Here is an 18,959-nt window from a genome sequence, read left to right as displayed (position 1 = left end):
CTCAAGGCTTATTCAAAGCTATATAATTACTCTCCCAGACCTAAATATACCAGCAGAGAACAAACCAACATGAGCCTACAGCAGCTTTTGGGACAAGCAGTGTCCCAAAGGCAATGCTGTGGGGCATTTGGGCTCCTGGCCCACGTCAGCCCGGTGCCAAGCAGTGGGACAGCCTTTACCAGGCAAGGTGCAGACCAAGGATGTTCCACCACAGCACATCTGAGCCGAACTCACGGCAGTGATGCACAGCTGTAACCCACTGCACTGCCTACTGTTACATCCCAGTGCAGAACTAACAGTGCTTGGTGAAAGCCACAACGCCTCTTGGGGCCCAGATCTCACACAGCCTCACTGCAGCTCTGAGACAGGCGGGAGAAAGCACTAGGAACAGATTTTATGGACGAGATGTTTACCAACTGTGATTTCAGTGCTGCAGAGAGAGCAGCGCTGCTGCAGAAAGCCACAGCGCTAACTGCGAGTCAGCTCCAACAAGCACACAAGGCAGTGCTCCTAGAAAAGGCCACGTATGAGAGCCATGCTACTTCAGACTAACATGAGTCCTGCCCCACCAGACACCACAACAGGAATTAGAACTTCTATTTACAGCCTCGAAGCAGAGCTGTGCCCAGCTGGGTACAGCGTCTCAAACACAGCCTGAGGAATTAATTTTGCCTTGCTGAATTGTTTAGAAATGCAGATGTATCACCCTTACTTTACAGCAGTAGTTGTATGTAAGACAGCCAGAAGTACAAAACGCTACGGAAGGGCTACAGGCTTACTGGGAAGGCAAAGACAACACAAAATAGCTTTTGAAACACCAAACATTTCAGTAGAGCAACGCGTGTCAGTTTGATGTTTCGTACATGGGAGCAGATGTGGGAAAACCTCAAGCTAAAGAGACAGCACATAGATAAGCATACACAAAGAGCTTCTTATTCAGCTCCCCTCCTCCTCATTTGCACAAAGGCTAGGGCAAGCTCTCTTGCTGCTGCCCAGCCCACACACCCCCCAGTCCTGCATCAGATCCCTCAGGCAGAACAAATCCCCTGCCCTGCTCTCAGCAGACAGTGCTCTGCTCCCCCGGCTGGTTCACCACCTCCTACAGCAGCGTAGCATCACTGATCTCACATCTCCATCTGATAAGGCACAGAAAGACAGTGCCATCGTGAAGAGACCACCAAGCCTCAGCTTAGACTCCTTTGAAGGGCAGCCGATTGAAAATTCTGAAGGGGCTCTGATGGCGCAGCAGTGGGTCTCCTGGGGAGGAGGGCAGCGTGGGCACAAAGACATGCCCACAGTTACTGAGGAAAGTAAAAACATAACTTCTTTCAACAGACTGCATCTGAAGGGCGATGCCATACATCTCCTCCAGCATTTCTCTCCACGCAGACCTTGGCTCCTCTCTCAGCTGCAGGGACACATCATTAAGGCTGCCTAATCTCTTCCCCAGCACTCTTGAAGGAAGAATTAGAGCAGGATTGCTGACAGCCCCTTAGCTCAGAAAGCCTGGAACAGTCCTGTGTTACACTCTGGAGAAGACAGCTTCTATTTTAACCAGGTCATCTAGTGCAAAGCTGTAAGGAAAGAGACACCTTCTGTACGGCCTAGCACAAACACCTGACAAACCCTTTCTGTACCAGCATTCACAGTGCTGCACTCCCTGCACACCAGCATTTACACCATCTTATAAACATGGCAAGTCCTGCTGCAAACAGAAGGCCTAATCAGTGCCCATAAAGCACAGACAATATAAAGGTAGGTGAAAATACATGCAATAGAAAGCGAGCCTTTATCTAGCCATTAGCTGGCTTAGACTTACAATCCAAATGCCATGTCCCCAAATAACAGGCTTAGGACAGAGCACTTCACTGCAGCACAGATGTTATTAAAAAACCTGTATCTCCAAGGCTTTGCCACCCAGATGCCTTGCAAGGAAAAGGAAAGAACCAGCAGCCAGCAGGACTAGCAGACAGAACGCTGAGCACTCGTGTGGGAACCTGCCACGTTCCCAAGGACCAAGGGCTGCTGCCCTTCTACCTGCTGCCAGGCCAAATGCAGGTGGGAAGCAAAGCAGACTGCTGAGTGCGAGGGATTTCAGTTCGAATATCTGGTGCAGGATTGGTGATAGACCACATTCCTTGGGGAACACCGTACAGGGTTGTAAAAACAACAACAAAGCAGCTGGAGACGGAATACAACAAAATCCAACAGTGTGACCTGGAGGGGAAGAAGTGCTTTATGGAAATTTATTTACATGGAGGGATTTCAGGATTTTTTGACCAAAATGAACAGAAAGGACAGCAAGCAGCTCTCAACAATAAAGTGACTCTGTTGCGACTGGGCTTACATCACTGACCAAAACAACAGCCAACCCAAATAGCTGGATGCCTCCCCTGCTGCAAACAACCCTGTATTCTCCAGCTGACAAGTGGTGCTTGTTGCACGGTCGACATTAGCAGTTATGATGGAAAAATGGCTCAGAGAGAGATGATGCAGACCGTGTTAGTAAGAGAACTAAGCAAGTCTTTGTCATTGGAAACAAGTCTTATTTGGATGTTTCACTGCAAGTGTTTCAAAAAAGGGTTCAGTACTGAGGTCATCACATCCACCAAGTGCTCGTAAAATTAACTTCTGAATCCCCAGCAAAGACATTTCAGTGCACTGTGGTAGGGAAGGACCCTACCCACAGTCCCAGTGATTGATGTAGCCCTCCATTACACCAGAGGGGAGATTTGTGCTCTCTAAATGTCAAACTTGAGCACCAACACCATTAGAATGAATTACTCACATGTCCCAGAGAAAAATGCAGGAGAAAACAAAAAACAGTGATTGTACAGGAGAAAACATTTAATGGAAGTGACTTCAGCCACAGCTGAGAAACGAAGGCAAGAGACTCCAAAGCTGCCCCACTGCAGGGCAGGACAGCTTCACACCCATGAGAGGTAGGAAAGGGAAGAGCCAGAGCAAAACCAAGCTGAGGAGGGAAGCGTGACAAGGTTAATGTGAAATAATAACAGGATGCCAAGTTCTCCATAAAAATAAGCTGGTATCTAGTAGGCAAGTGATTGACTTCTTATGGCTTTAACCTTATTCCCAGAAGAAGCCCATTTCCGAAGACACACAGCTTCTGAACTGCATTACAGCTCCCTCGAAAGCAGTGATCAATCTCAATAAAGATCCATCAGTGTGAGGCAGGGAACAGGAATACCTCCTGGAGATCAGGGGAGCAGTCAATCACAGGAGAAAACCCTCCAGCATCAGCATTCCTGGTTGTACGTTAACAGCTTCTTTGGAAGGCAGTCAGTTACGCTCAGATTCCATGCACCCAGACCTCTCCTCTGAACACAGGGGATGTAAAAGAGATATTAGTAGAAAAATAGAAGTGATGAAAAAATAGCACAACTGCACAAGTTGCATAACAAAATAAAAATTGTGCCAAATGAGAAGAAAATCACAGGACAATGAACCTGTAAGACTTAAGCTATAGAACAAGTCTGATGACTTTTGGAAGGGCAAGTAAGGGTGGAGCATGGAGAAGGCAAGAAGAAATATTCTAACAGGCTCAGCTACAGAGCAGCAAAGGACAGACACACGCACAGCACAGCCACCCTGCTTTGAGGTCTTCATATATTTTGTCATCTTGAAGCAGAGAAGCTGGACATCAGGAAAACAAGGACGAGAAGGGCCTGTAATGGTAAATATCATGCAATACATCTCTTCTGTTGCAGACTGTGCTGCTGACAGACCAACCCGGAGCAGGACATCCGAGGACTTCTTGCCACATCTCCACAGCACAAGTTCTCTCTGGGCAGAGGCCAGGGGTGCGTGCCAGGAGCAAACACATCACAAGCAAAGGACCAAGTTAAGTGTAAAGAAAGGAATAACTGGATGGATGACTCAGTTACTGAAATACGAGTCTGTAATAATGTGTGTATCGAACACCAAAAGATGCTTTTGCTTTTTTTGAGCTCTGATCATGCACTGAGTCACCACCCCAACTCCTACTTCTATTGTTCTGACAGGCTGCATTGGAGCTGGATCAGCCAAGGAAGCATCACATGCCAGACTGCCATGCTTTCTTCTTGCAGGCAAGTTCACAAGTATTTCAATGGCAGAAAAAGCCAGAACGGGTCAGCGATGCTGGTTTCCCTTGGTCTGCCCAGCTCAGCCACGAGCTGTGACACTCACTGACAGCTCTGTGATGAGCCACCACCGCTCAGTGCTGCAGCAGTCTGGGCTGCTTTGCAGCTCACATCCAGCACGCTCTGAAGACTCTGCCTGACTCTGGGCTAAAACATCTTTCAGATCTGAGTTTTCCCAACTAAAGCCACTGCACAACTGCAGCGCGCTCTGTGTGAAGCGAGAAGGGAACAGCCCAGCTGAGAACTGCTTCTGAGCTCCCACCTGCGATCCCAGCCAAGTCAGAGGGCTACAGGGGCTGAGCAACCCAAGCTGGAAGCTCCATGGCACTGGGGGGACGTTGGCACAGAGGGAGCAGGCTCAGGATCACTAAGTGCACCATGCAGTAAGAACACCAAACGAAGATCAGAAGAAAAAAGAAAGCCTCCCGACCCTCCCAGCACCCATTTTGCCCTTTGGACAAATTACAACTGTAATTTCCCTTGCAGTTCTGACAGATAAAGGAACCAAAGCTTCAGAGAAAACCCTGGATCCGTTCTGTACAGATGCTTATAAAGCAAAGGTCGATTAATTCACCCCATCTCAGAGAGAGTTTCAGTAACACTGCGGCTTGGAAAGTCTTTTTGCTTGTGGCAGACTGTAGATACGAAATGAAGATTCACTGATTATCTACTGCTGATATATTTATAAACTTTCTCCATCCCCTAAGTGTTAGCTGTCATTCTGAGACATTCCAGACTTGCCTTTTGCTGCCTAAATTTAAACTCCCAGCAAAGACAGACAGCAACATAAAACTCAGCAAGGAAAACTGAAAGTGCCTTTACTGTGCACGGTACAAGAGATGGCTACAACTCCATGCTCCACTTGCAAACATGATGCTCTTTTAAGGAAAAAAGCTATCCTTCAAAAGAACAGCAAAAAACTCATAAGCACACTAAGATGAAAAATCAAGACATGGCTCAACCCAATATTCCAGGACTCTGCTGGGGCAGTAAGTCTGGAAAATGAGGATGCTGAACAGAATGAACACAAGACTAGGAACAAAGTTCCTGATGCAGTGACATGTACTGAGATGAATCTCTTTGCCTCCAAGGCAGATTTGTAGCACATAACAAAGCCAGAATAGTGAAGTGACATTTTTGGCTAATATCAGCACCTTTCAACCAAGAGTGTTTGCCAACATAGTTGTACTAGGGAAGTCTTTATAGTGTAAATTAACCTGCACAGGAGGCCAAGTTCATTTCTGGGATAATTTCATTAGCACCGTGTGATGTAACATCACTGCAACTAGGCTCAGGTATGCTGAAGAGCTCTTCACTAAAGAAGCTGCCTGAAGTCAACCCCAGTGCTAAAAGTAGGATCAGTTACCTAAGAGGGAACACCCTCCTGTGCCCAGACACGTTTTTCTGAGTCACTCCTATGCTGCACATTTAGTGAAAACCAATAGAAGTCCCTTTATATATTAAGACCAGCTTTTTCATCCCACCATGAATAGCAATGTTTTATGATGGCTTGTTTATAAAGGCATTATTCAGCATTACAAACCAGGTCACTGGTTTTAAGGACGAGGTACAAACGCGTTCTCTCTGAACTCACATACCTATCAATATCAATATTGCTGTTAACCTGCAGAAAGGCACTCAGTAGAAGGCTGCAAATTACAGATGGCTGCTGAGCAGAGCCTGCTGCAGCCCTGGCTCATCATCCAAGTAGCAACAGGCTGGGATTCTTGATATTGCCTTCCTCCTTCCTACCTCTCCCTCTCACCTTGACCCTGGAGAGTCAGACCACCATCGTGCTGCTTCAATACGCAAAGCTGGCAGAAAATGACTACCTGCCTTTTGGTTAGATTTTCTGTCAGTTTTACACTAAGTAATGAAGTCAGAGGAGCAACAGCCAGCATGAGAGGAGAGAAGCAGGGACACACATGCAGCTGGCAGCTTTTGTTTCTCTAGATCCACAGCTCCAGATAATGTGATTCTAATGTCAGAAAGCCCAATACCTGGTGACGTAAGTAGCACCCCACTGACTGCATCCCAACCAAAGAGAGGTAATTACGTAAATTACATCTTGGGTAGGAGCAGAAGGCAGGAAAACGCTTTGCTTTGTGACAGCAGTTTGCGCTGGTTATGCCACTGGGAAGCATTAGAATGGGCTCCTGCTGCCTGGCTGCCAGGAGTGGGGCTGGGAGGATCACAGCACATTTACCTCCCCTGCGGCTCACACCATCGGCTGCATTCAGATGCACATCCTTGATTTCCCACTAGTGAGAACAATCATTGGAGATGAGCATGAATCACTTCTGGAGGGAAGACAACATGCAGATTTGTTTTGAAAGAACAGTCACGCTTGGATGGAATGCAGGAAAAGCCATTGCTGTAAACCTACATCAGAAACCAACCTTAAAGAGAACAGTGCCCAAGCAGATCATGATCAGCCAGCCCTAATACAGAGGCTATAAGGTATTCAGCAAAGCAGGAAGGCAGCAAACAAAAAAATAGGAAATACACTCCTCCACAGCACAGCATTTCCTTGTGGCAATGAGCACTGAGGGCTACTTGAAGACAAAAGATGAGCAAGGCTGTACTTGAAAGGAATTCAACATTTATGCAGATACAATTGCCTGGTATTACTGAAGTATGAAATAAAACATAACAGGCCCCTGACAGAAGTCAGGAAAAGAGCTTTCCTCCAGACAGGCTACTGCATAATCACCTGTAATATGGGCAGGCAGCCTGCCTCTGAAACAGCCCTTATTGCTTACTCTGGAAGCAGGACATGAGCTGGGCTGCCCTGGAACAACAAGTCTACAACTACTGCTTCGTTCCAGAGCAATGGAGCAATAAGAGACCTGAAAAGATTGCTCGATTATAAATATCCTAGATTAGCCCCTCGCAGTCAGCAACATACCTACATGGTAACATGAAGAATGGGAACTAGCAAGAGAAACAAAAAAAGCACAGAGAAAGAAAAACAGCCAAGCTGGAATCCTTGCCAGGATCCACTGCAAACCCTGTTAAGAGACAGCAAAGGTGAGGCTGGATGTGTTAAGTGCAGATAAAGCCTGACAGAGTCAGATTTTAAGGGGGGGGAGGATTCCAAGTTTCCCAGGCGAGCTTTTCCTTTCCCCTCTCCTGGCCATCAATCCCCTCACTTTGATGAGCAATATCACCCCTTAGAGTCTGGAGATGTGAGCGATTGGACAGAACAGCACAGTTAGAACCCCTGGGCAGTAGCCATTCTGGCCTCCCCATCTTGCAGCACTCTCACCCCAATCTGTGCTTTCTAAGGACAAGAGCTCCAGCTGCAGCGCTGATGATGGTGGGCTTTGTGCTGATGCATCCTGCAAGCAACAGCAGGCACAGGCAGCAGCCTCTGTTGATCATTAACCCAACAGCCATTAGTGAAACACCTTGCAGTCATTTCAAACAAAGTTTTATTCTGAAAGCAAAATGGAGGTAACTGTCCCCAGCTGAAACCCTGAGGCCACATCCCATCTACAGACTTTCCCCTCTGGGCTCCTTGTTCTGCTTTGCCATTGCAAAGCCAGTCTGGAGCACAGTGCCTGATAGTTTTTGGAAGGTGCCAACCAAACCCTCAGATTTCATCTCCTCCATTCTGCACACTGCATGGCAGAGAAGGGACGTGCCTCGCTTTGGCAAACACACAGCTCTAGGAAGCAGTAATCTCCAAAAAGCCTCATTTCAGCTTTGTGGTTTTATTTCCTTTTTTTATTATGGTTTTTATTTTTTATTTTAGAGAGCACATGTCAGGGTTGGTTACCAACCACACGCAGGGTGCTGGTTTCTGTCGGTCTCTGAAGATGCATTGCAAATTAACACCACAGCTTTCCAGTCCTTCCAGCACAGCAAATCCACATGCTGTCTTCCTTCCTCCCACGTGAGCTCCAGCACTTTCAGGCTCAACAAACAGCATTCATTTCTTATTTAGAATACTTACATGGAAGTATTTTTAGCTCCAGCCCCATCTCCCACAACAGCATGCGACCTACAACAAGGCCTCCCCTCATCAGCAACACACAATAAATGCAGCTGAAGGAAAGGCACAATCCTGCTCTTTTGCCATCTCAGCTACTTTCTGTCCGCATGGAAAGCATCCGTTATCCAGGCTGTGTATGTTCTGGCTTATCTGGAATATCCTGTCTCTTCAACATTTGCCTCCCCCCATGCTTTGGCCTCCATGCACATCCTCTTCATATTCCTCCTTGCCCCCACAGCCCCATCCCATTTCCTTTGTATCTTTTCCTCATCTCAATTTTATCATTTGAATAATGCAGGAGACTCCTACAAAGCACATGAAAATGACATTCATGAAGAGCAGCAAATTCAAATCCCACAGAACAATGCCCTCTCTTGCTCTTCAGATTGGAAACACACCAAACAACAGGGCTGTTTAGCCAGCAAACACAGGCCCAACTGTTTGGCCAGTAGGAAGTGCCTTTCAAAGCCAGGCACTAAACTGAGATACTGAGCCCCAGTGTGTGGTACCAGAGATCATGACACAGAGGCAGGAGAGGTAGTGACGTGTGCCATGCCTCCCAACAAGCACACAAAGGCATAATGTGAACAACCTGCAGAAATAAAAAGCCTCCCATCCTGCAGGTGGAGCAGCCGGCACAGGGTGGGGTAACACAGATCACCTTCACTGCTGATAGGAGGTCACAGGTTGGTACAAAGGAGAAAGGAGATCAAAATATTGATCTGGGACACTCCTAAAGGCTGGTGCTTCATTACGTGAGGAACAGCTAGAAACCAATGCGTGACCCGTCTTGGAGGCAACTGCACCCCCAGCTCTGAGCGGGCAGAGCTGGCAGCTCACAAAGGATGCAGAATACATCCTGTTTGAGAAAGGAGGCCACGCACAGAGCCACATCCGTCTGTCTCTGCACAGAGCAAGAACTTACAGAGTCAAGCTTGTGACGCTGCAGGAGCTCACTGTGCTATTCCATCGTGTGGCAAGCAAAAGACGTTTGTGATCTGAGGGAGAAGCTGGAAATCTCTCCCACCAGCAGGTGTACCTTCCTGCAATGACACTAAGAATAGCTCCATACCTATCTCATTCATCTTGAAACTGGTACCAGAATAGCAACTTGCTATTGGCAACTTATGGCCTATTAAGGTACTAACAACTGTGCAGTGAGACCACAGGCTCCTGGAGGCATGCATGAATTCCTCAGAAATACAGCTTCAAAGCTCAAGTCAACACTGGTGGCAGCTACAGAGCACAAAGAATAAACAGCCTGGAAGCCATTGAGGTTTCCCCCATAGTTCAGAAACAAATACAGGTCTTTAAAAGACAGCTGGGGCACCCTCTCCTCCCTCTGTGTCCTCAGCCAGGGCTGATAGCAGTGCTGTTCTGTAAAGCAGGCAGGCCACAGGGCCCCAGTCTCAAAGCAGAACACACTTCCCAGTGAGTAATTTTTTGAGCCAAGCACTGTTTAAGTCACACAGATAAGGCTGCTGCTAAGAGTGTCAAAGCACTGCCAGCTCAGAGTCAGCTCTATGGGGGAAGCTCAAAAGCAGACTGTATGTGAGCACTTACTGACGCTGTGCACACAAAGTATCACTTGGAGTTTTAGGTTTCAGCTGCTGGTCAGTAAAGCAGCTCCTACGTAAAAACAGGAGTGCCAACTAGAGCACGGACAGGGACAGCTCTGACCCAGCAGGATACAGCCTCCAGGGCAGGGAAGTTTGAACAGAACTCTGTTCATCTCACACCAGGCTCCAGCTGGTGATCTGCAATGGGAAGGGGCAAGGCTGGTGCAAAGCTCCCTGCATTGCAGGGCCCTGCTGCCTGGTCCTGCAGGTGCAGCAGCCTACCAGAGGTCGTCCTGGTGACCAGCCTTACACTGCTTTATCACTTCTGCACTTTTTCTAATACCTCAACTAAGCTGAGGTTAAACCTCAACAGCTGCTGCTGTTCTCACAGCGCTCACCAACATTTTGCCATATTGCTGTAATGAAAACCCTTTTTCTCACCTTTGCTGTGTAGTTTCTCCTGTTTTGTTCCAGAATGCAAGCAGGGCAGGTACTGTGCCTTATTACAGCCTTGAATCAGGCTGTGTTTAACTGCAGAGTGTTTCTAGAGGCTGCATTCAGATGCCTCTTCCAATAACACTCCCAGTCCATTCCTGAGGCTGCAGCCAACACAGCAGGAGGTTAGCATGTGCAATACAAAGAAGCTGCTCTGCAGCACTGAAAGTTACTCTTTCAGTCCATATATTTGGAATATATTTATACACAGGGAAGACTGGCATTTATAGACATGTGCAACAAGAACGCTGTTAAACTGTTTTCACACCACACGCTGCAGCAGAGGACAAAGCCAAGCACACGTTGTACTAAATATGGAAGTGGGAGAGCCATTCAGAGCCACCACCAAGTTCTTCACTACACCACAGCAACCCCAGTGGAGGCAAGGTGCACACAGCAGCCTTCTCTTCTCACGGCAGATAGCTGTCTTCCCCTCTTGAAGAGGCTAGCTCTGAAGAGACAATTTCACTACCTACCCTTTGCTTTAAAGGACACAGTATGGAAGATTTAAATCTCAGCTGGTCCGAATCCATCCTTTGGTCTCTGATGAGCCAAAAAATGCTTTTCTGGTCAGGAGGAGACAGATATAATGGCAATTTAGGCACAGGCAGTGAATTAGTTGATTTTTGACTTGCATCACAGAGACCGTTGCATTTATGGGGTGGTGAAACTTGAATCTCCCCTAACAAAAGCATTGGAATCACCTACCAGCAGGGCAGCGCCTCTCCCCCTCTATTTACGTCCTACAGAAACAAAGTTGCCCCTATGAGTATGACACAATGAGGCTTCGGATCACAGGAGGGAAGCAAGCAGCTTTAGATCTGTGTCCACACAAGGACAGCAGAGACAGCACCACAGACCTTAATCCACATGGAACCACGGGTGTGAGGAGCCTCCCCCAGTATCAGTATTTCCTTTGGCATTCTGCATGCAGCTTTCCACACGCACACAGTGCAGGAAGTGGATTTCACTGTTAATTAGAAATTGCAAGAGCAAGAACATTCTTGGTTCAGGCTATGGCACAAAGGCCAGACCACCCCAGCAAGGTCAACTCTTCCCACATCACCACTGCTCCACTCCAGCCTGCATACAAACAGCTGTTGGGCTGCAGAAAAACTCTATTCTCCAGTTGCTGCAGGAGTGCCAAGATCAGAAAACCAAGCTGAAGCACTACACATGCTTGAGAAAGTATGTTCTCTATGGAAATACAGCTGGAGGGGAATGGAACCACGGGTTGGCTTGGTAGGTAGCACTTCTTGCCTTCAGAAGACAAGGTGGAAGGTGGGAAATGCCTGTAATGTCGTTAAGCTCTTGCAAAACAGTCTTCCCGTTAGAGTAAGCCAGGGGTTTTCAGAGAACAATTCCTTCCTTCACATCCAGAAATACCAGAGCTAAACTGCTGGCAAACTAACAGAACAATGTAGGATGAGGTGTTATGAGTGCATGGATAACACCTGGCTTTCCACTTCCCTTACATCACACACCAGCTCTGCTCTCTGCCAACATGCAGACAGGAGTCATCAGCACAGAGGTAAAGAGCATCTGGCTGCCACTCAGCATTAACTGACATTGTAGGCGGGGGGGCAGAACACGAGGGGGGATTTAATCAAGTCTTCCCCAGTAATACCCAACGACGTAACTGCACGAGCTGCAGCTTTCTGCCCTGTTTGGATGTCCCTGCTTCCAGCTGCATGGAAAGGCTCTCTTGCCCAGCAGAGCCGGCACCTGCACAGATGCACAGAGCCCAGATGAGGCTGTTATGTCATTTATCCAGGAATAAAGACGCACACAACACAAAGCTTCACACCGGTGCAAAACGCAGCAGCCCATCTGCTCCACAAAAACGGTTGCCATGAATACATCCCCGCTGCTCCACGCCTGCTATTTTTAAAGCTACTTGGGAGGCAAGTGAATTCACTGGTGGTTGTGCTATTTTAGTATCTGGATTAATAATATTCAAGGCACACACGGGTACTGCTCAGTGGGGAAATACAGGATCTGTCTGGCCCACACCTGGCTCAGATGTGCTTTCAGAAGACCAGCTTCTAAAGGAGAGGGATAAACCCAGGGATGACAGATGTTTGTTAAGTAGAGCCCTGTTACTGAAACTGCTCTTATCCTCAGAAGCCCTGCTAAAGCATAAGGAGAAGATTTTACAAACAGAGGAGGGGAAAGGAAATTTATAGCTGCAGGTTTAGCCACTAAAATATTCACAGCCTAAAGTGAGGTGTTAACACTGCATGCATGGAAAAGGGACACCTGTATGCAAGGAAAAAAGCCAAACAAACAACAAAACAAGACACAGATCCTCAAGTCAATGTGGTGACAGGACTTGGTCCTCTTCCAGAGTGCCCTGAATTCCTAACCATCTTAATTCATGCTGCACTCCAGGCAGGTTCCCCTCTCAGTGGGATTGCTTGGCCCCTAACCCATGACAGGAGGCGTAGGGGCTTCTGCTTTTATCTGCCCCACTGCCCCCAAAGCCCCTCCAGACTCATGCTGAAAGGTGTGACTCTGTAATACATACCTACAAGCCAGGCCCCAGTGGACTTGGGACAGGGTCAGGCCAACACAGCCACCCGCTTCTGCCCACAGGTGAGAGTAACGCAGCGCCGCTCAGCAGCAAACTGGGAATACCACATCCCCACCCTCACCACAGTCTCTGGAGAACTTTTATCTTCTCACATTGTAAACCACTTAATGGAAGAAAAAAGGAAAATCTGATTCAGCACGCCCTGTACCTACTTCTCCCTGCTCCACTTGCAGGGTTACATGGGGCACCTTGGCTAGATCAAGTCTCTGAAAACACATGGACAGCAAGAGTACTTTGAGCACAGCTGCATACTTTCTCATTGCCACAGACCAAAGAAAAGGTCCAAACCGATTGCAGAGCAAACACTGAAACTTCCTGCGTAAGCTGTTCATCCTAAGATGACCCAAAAGACCTTTCAACCCCAAATCAATCATTTTTTGACGTGGCTGATTTAAGAAAAATGATCACAATCCCTAACTAAGTGCACAAGCTTTTCATACAACATAGATATAGCACCAGCTTCCCTGTACTTCTCCAGGTCCACGGAATTTCAAAGAGATCATGGAAAATGACTAAAGGAGCACAGAGCAGAACCATGGCAGGATCTGGAAGCCTTTCCATGCAGTACCTCTTTTCCTCACCGCTTCTGGAAATTCATGAAGTTTCTGTAAATGCAACAGGGGAAAATATTTGAAAAAGGTCAAATGACTCAATACCATTGAGACCCATAACTTTCCCAGCAGGAACAGGTTTCCATGTGCTTGCAGTTAGACTACAGCCAGGTCAGGGGGAAAGGCAGCAAACCTACCAGCCGACTTCCCCTTTGCTCGTTTATAAGCCATTGAGTGCGTTGGATGTGTTTGGTTTGAATTACAGATGAGTTTGTTGCTGGAACACATCTGCAATCTGCAACACACTGCGCACTGAGAACTGCTGAACCCCAGCCAGCTCTGAAAGCAACCAGACACGGCCTGGGCGGCTGGCAGTGTCAGCAGCCACCAGCAGCGCTCCTAGGAGCTGCTTTCAAGGACAACAAGGAGATGGAGATTGACATTCCTGCTGCAGGCTTTTCCTGAGCCACCCTCCATTTAATTCAGCTTATTATGGCTCCAGGACGCAGAGGGGTTAACTTCTTTCTAAGTTCATATAGTGTTTGAATTCCTCAGATAAGCTGCTTCCACCAAACACAAGGATGTAGCCTCAAGAGAGTACGCTGTAAGGAAAAGCTCTTTTGATAGATATTCTTCAAAAGAGAAATTAATTCACAGTCCATTTTTGCATGTGTTCCATGCCCACAGTTCCTATACACCTCAGATGAGGTTGCAACATGCCTCTGGAAAAAGAAACAAGCTTTGAACATTGCCCTATCATTTCTGTTTCCAAGACAGAAATGTTTCACACTTGCCCAATAAAATCTCTCCCAGTAAAGGGAAAGCACAATGCACTGCACCACAGAGAGGAAAACCAGACCAAACCAGGCTTTAGTTCTGGTATGAAACAGTTACCAGCAAGCAAAAGCACACACTGTACCTTTAAAGTCGAGTAGTTACACAGGAAAGTTAAAAAACAAGTTTGAATGCCATGGAAGGCTTCCTTCACATATTGGGGCAGAAAGAAAGCAAGTCCAGGCTGCTATGGAATTTGCATTTGCATACTGCTGGTGATAATCTATGTGCATAGCTGGAAACAAAGCGAGTTTTTATTAGCAATTAGTAGCAGGAGTGGGGACAGGTCTGCCTGAAGGAGCCTGAGAAACACCCATACACGAGGACAGAAAAACCTCATAAAATATGTAGCAGAAGGATCCCAATATGATAAATCGTTACGAAGAAAATACTGCAGCTATAAATTGGAAGATCCAAGGCTATTTGTTCAAGGAGATAAACTGTATCTTTAGCACCAACAACTTTGACTGCAGGCAGCAGTTTTCCCTTGCACAGCAATTTGCAATGCAAAGCAAGCTACTTCCACTCTTATCAAGAACAGTAACTTCAAAACAGAGCAAAGCTGGGGAGGGCTGAGTTGCTTTTATAGACACAGCTTTCTACAGAGTTAATTTTCAAGTGCTGCACAAAAGCAGTACAGCACAACATCCAGAACAGCACATGAAAACTTGGGCAAGGAGGGCAAAAATAAATTATGTGGGCATCTCCAAGTGTGAGACCTCCTGCTCCTTCCCTCCCTGTGTCTCTGAAGATCACAGTGCAGCTCTATCAGCCAACGATCTCCAGGCGTAGCTCTCCCTGCCTCTGGAAAATGATACGGCACATGGGGCCCAAAGGCAGAACTAGTGAAAACATATCAAAGGACAGGCAAGTGGTAGCCATATGCCAGAGCAGTAGAGTGAAGAATAATCAGGAGAAAAAGAACATCCAGGAAGCAAATCTGCAAGCAGCTCCTTACCTGGTAGATAAGCTAGCGAAGTCTCCTCCATCCAACAGCCTGATTTTGCAGAACAGAACCCCATTCACAAAAGGGACAGCAGTCAGCTCTTCTAGAGTAAAACTTGTCTGAAATTTGAATTTCTTCTTCTTCATCAGGAAAGCCATGGGCAAATTCAGCGTGGAAAGCCCAAGAACTCCAAACAAGATGAGGGAGGAGTGGCTCAAAACACACACAGACAAGCAGAGGAACAGCGCTTGTTCCTGGAGCGTAAGCGGGGAGTGAATTCCAGTTCAGTTACAACGACGGCCCAGCCTCAAATGCACAATCTTCTTCTCTTTGGTGGTCAGATCTGGCTGCAGGATCATTGCCACGGCAGGCTTCAGGTGAGGAGAAAGAGGTCAGATTAAATCTCTGCAACATCTCCAAGGGAAAAGGAAGGGAGATAAGTAAGTCTCAGCTCCAGACCAGCAGGAGCTGTTCCAGTTAGAGGCTGCAGTGCCCTGACTTCAGCAGAACCCTTCCAGCAGGCATCTCTTGTGGGAAGTCATCACGAGTTTCTGAAGAAGCCTTAAGTCTGTGCGCAGCACATACAGAATGCTTCCAGGTTCTCTCCCCTCTTCCTGTGCTACTCCTTGGTACAGGTCTTCAGGTCAGCCTTTGGGAGGGAAATGAGTAAATTAGTCCCAGGCAGTCCTGGGCTCCTCCTCCTCCTCTAAAAACCTGTTTGGATGGGTAATATTCAGCACACACTCATACCAATCTTACGAGGTATGGCCCCAATTAGCCTGGTCCCAATATCCTCTTTCCCCAGTTTGCCTACGGCAAGCTTCACTGCTGTCATGCCCCTCGTAACTCCTGCTTTGCAAAGCAGCTAATAAAAATCTGTTCTATTTTCACCCGTCATCATCTGAAGCAGTTCACAGCCCACATAGCTCCAACCAGCACACGTAACTCAGTCTCAGGAAATGCAAAGACTGTTTCTTTTCTGGTTTTCCAACCAGCCCTAAGCGTTAGCACCTGTATCTCATAAACAGAGAAACCGGCAGAGGAGGAAAAAAGAAAAAAAAAGAAGAAAAAAGAAAAAAGAAAAAGCAGTCTGATCCAGATTACACAGCACAGCAACCAAACCAGGTCATCCAATGACCATCCGCCAGACTCGCTGAGCAGTGCTCTTTCCCCCAGCATCAGGTCCGCACCAACAAGTGCCCCAACAGCTCCGTTTGGGGGCCAGACAGCGGTTTCGCTCCACCTTGATGCAACAGCCAAGCCATCGAGGCTTATCAGCATCAAAAAAGCAACGAGGCCATAAACGCCGAGCAGCCAACGATCCTCACCGATGCCGAGAGCTGCACACCGGCGCTCCCGCTGCCCGCAGGGATGCGCGGCTGAAGCCTCGCTCCGCCGCCTTGTGAGGACACAGAGCTCAGCCGTGCCGCAGGTCCCGCCGTGCGCCCCGGCTCTCGGCCCGCTCCCAGCCCTCGCTCAGCTCCCCAGGCCTCAGCCCGCCTCCGGACCCGCACACTCGGCTGCCCCGAGCTCGCAGCCCGCCTCCGGCACCCCCGGGCCAGCTCTCAGCCCCGCTCACGGCCCCCTGCCCCACGGGATGACCCGCGGGAGGATCTCGGCCGGCCTCCCGGCTCTCTCCCCGGCCTCTCGGCCCGCTCCCTGCCCGCCGGGCCCGGCTCGCACCTCCTGCCCTCTCCTCGCACGGCCGCCGCTGCTCCCCGCCACGGCCGCCTCTGCTAGCGCTACGCCAACTGCGCCCGTTACGCCAACGCCGCAGGCAGCCTTACGGCAGAGCAAAACTACTACTGGTCTTCGAGAATACCGAGCCGACGCTACGTAACCCCCTTCCACCGCCTTCCTCCCCGGGGACGGGGGGAGGGGAGGACGAGAGCCGCGCTGCCTGATTGGCAACAGTTAAGAGGCGGGACGGGAAGAACAGGGCTTTGATTGGTTTATCTGAATCGGGGCGGGGAAGAGAGGGCGGGGATTGGAGGAGGCGGCTATCGGTTCAAGTAAGACCCGCCCCCTGGCTGAGGGAGTGGGCGGGACGCGGGGGGCTCTGTGGTGGCTTCAGGGTCGCCTCAGCGGGAGGGCGGTGCGCTGTGGCCGTTTGGCCGCTTCGGACAGCGTGGAGTATTGCCGTTCCCGTCGGTACGCCCCATGACTGTTCTTCAGGCTAAACAGCTCTGAGGCGGCTCTGGGGTGCGTGGGGTTCGCTGACGGGACGGTAGGCCTCTGCCGTGGAGCTGGGCGCGAGGTGAGGTGTCTGTGCCTCCCTGTGGGCTCCAGGTTTGGTGATGGCAGCTCTGACAGATGGCAGCTCTGACAGATGTCAGCTCTGTGGCCTCCTCAGCACTGCAGCTTGCCAGCCAGGAGCCTGTCCTCCTTCACCCAGCCTCTCTGCCCAAGCAGCTCTCTGAGGGAAAGGCCCGGCTGGTGGCTGGAGTCTCACTTTCCATGTGTGAGATGTGGCAACCAGCTGAATGCATCTGCCAGCATGGTTCCCTCCTGTTATTACGTGCTGTTGCCCTGTCCCGTGCTGGGGCTGGGAGCCCTGGTTAGGTAGGATTCCATTGTTTAAGGGCAAGCGGAACAAAATGTCTCTCCTTGTCCTGAAGGAGTCTGCAATCATTGACGTGATTTGCCTATTTGTAAAGTAAGGAATGTGTTGCAGAGAAGCTGAGGCTCTCACGGTAGGGACTTTTCCCAGCGCTGCTTTGCATGTCTGGCAAAGCTTGGATGAGAGCCTGGAAGCCCTCACTTTGCCAGGCTTTGATGCCCAGATTCCTTCCCTTTAATCTTTGCCATCTATACAGACAATACCAGTGCTATCAAATAATTCTACCACAGCGTGAGTCTTTAAAAGGAAAATCGGCTAGGAAAAGTACACAGCAACATGTGGATGGAAGATAAAGGCTGGATTAGAGCAAACACTGTTAAGAGTTCCTGCTCACCAGGTTAAACAGACACAAACCTACGCCTGGGAAAGCATTTCTGGTGTTGGCATACTGAAACCATTGCAGGAGATGTTGGTGTTCCTACACTTGTTTTGTGGAGGCTGCTTTTAAAGGCAGGGCCTGAATCCATCCCCTCAGTTGATATCATCCATCCCCTCAGTTGATATCCAGTGTTGTCAAGGCCTCAAGACATTGGTGGAAATGGGTTGTTTTTTTTGCTTTCTGTGTCTCAATTTATTGGAAAAAGCTCAGCTTTTAAATAGCTAATATTCGCCAAGATGGGATGCCTGAATGCTGGAAGCATCTGAAGAATCCAGGCCGGTCCCTCACATCTCATTCTCTAAGCATAGCAGTGACAGACATGTCGATCTTTCACTTCCATCACTAGGTAAAGGACAAATGATCTGTCTGTTTGCTGTGTGGGAGGAGGCCTTGTGTTATCTGATATGATTCACTCTGATAAATAACCTCCTCGGAGGACTGCTCTTGTTTATAGCAACAGCCTCAGATGCTAAAGTTTACAGAGATTGTAATCCTTGCTGTTCTCACGCATATTTACTCTGCAGTTTTATCAGAAATCTCTCTTGAAAACCTCAGTGTTTTTATAATTAATTGAATAATGTATCTGATGTTAAAAATAAACTGATTTGGAAAAATGCCCAGTGAGCTGCTGAGCTATGTGTAATAGAGCAACCGTAGTTCAATTCTCAGGGGTACGTATATTTTCCTAACAAAGGCAGTCTCATGACTTAGAGATTAAATCTTTATTAGTTCAAAATTCACCCTGTTGGTTTTGCTGTGTTTATACTGCATAATTGTTTATGGACAAATCCACATTTTTTAAAGGGGCAGAACTTCTCTGAATGTCTCTGTTGTTCGCTGCTG

At 48.3% G+C, this 18,959-nt stretch overlaps 1 protein-coding gene across 4 annotated transcripts in view; it reads right to left on the bottom strand.

Moving 5' to 3' along the window:
* The window catches only part of FAM102A (family with sequence similarity 102 member A), a 35,568-nt gene extending 18,567 nt beyond the window's left edge, over positions 1–17,001 (bottom strand). Inside the window, exons 1-2 of one of the 4 annotated variants that reach the window (XM_048965775.1) lie at positions 16,801–17,001; positions 15,130–15,766 (exon numbers count right to left, since the gene is read on the bottom strand). In XM_048965775.1, the coding sequence (XP_048821732.1) occupies positions 15,130–15,275 (146 nt within the window). In that variant the 5' untranslated portion in view covers positions 15,276–15,766; positions 16,801–17,001. Of the gene's footprint in view, positions 1–13,354; positions 13,392–15,129; positions 15,767–16,445; positions 16,712–16,800 lie in introns of those variants that run through there. The other 3 variants (XM_048965778.1, XM_048965777.1, XM_048965779.1) reach the window with 3 other exon arrangements.
* Positions 17,002–18,959: the final 1,958 nt, after the last annotated feature.

The sequence above is a fragment of the Lagopus muta genome, chromosome 19 (genome assembly GCF_023343835.1).
Source record: "Lagopus muta isolate bLagMut1 chromosome 19, bLagMut1 primary, whole genome shotgun sequence".
NCBI classification, from domain to species: Eukaryota; Metazoa; Chordata; class Aves; order Galliformes; family Phasianidae; genus Lagopus; species Lagopus muta.
This window is presented reverse-complemented; position numbering and strand designations above follow the sequence as displayed.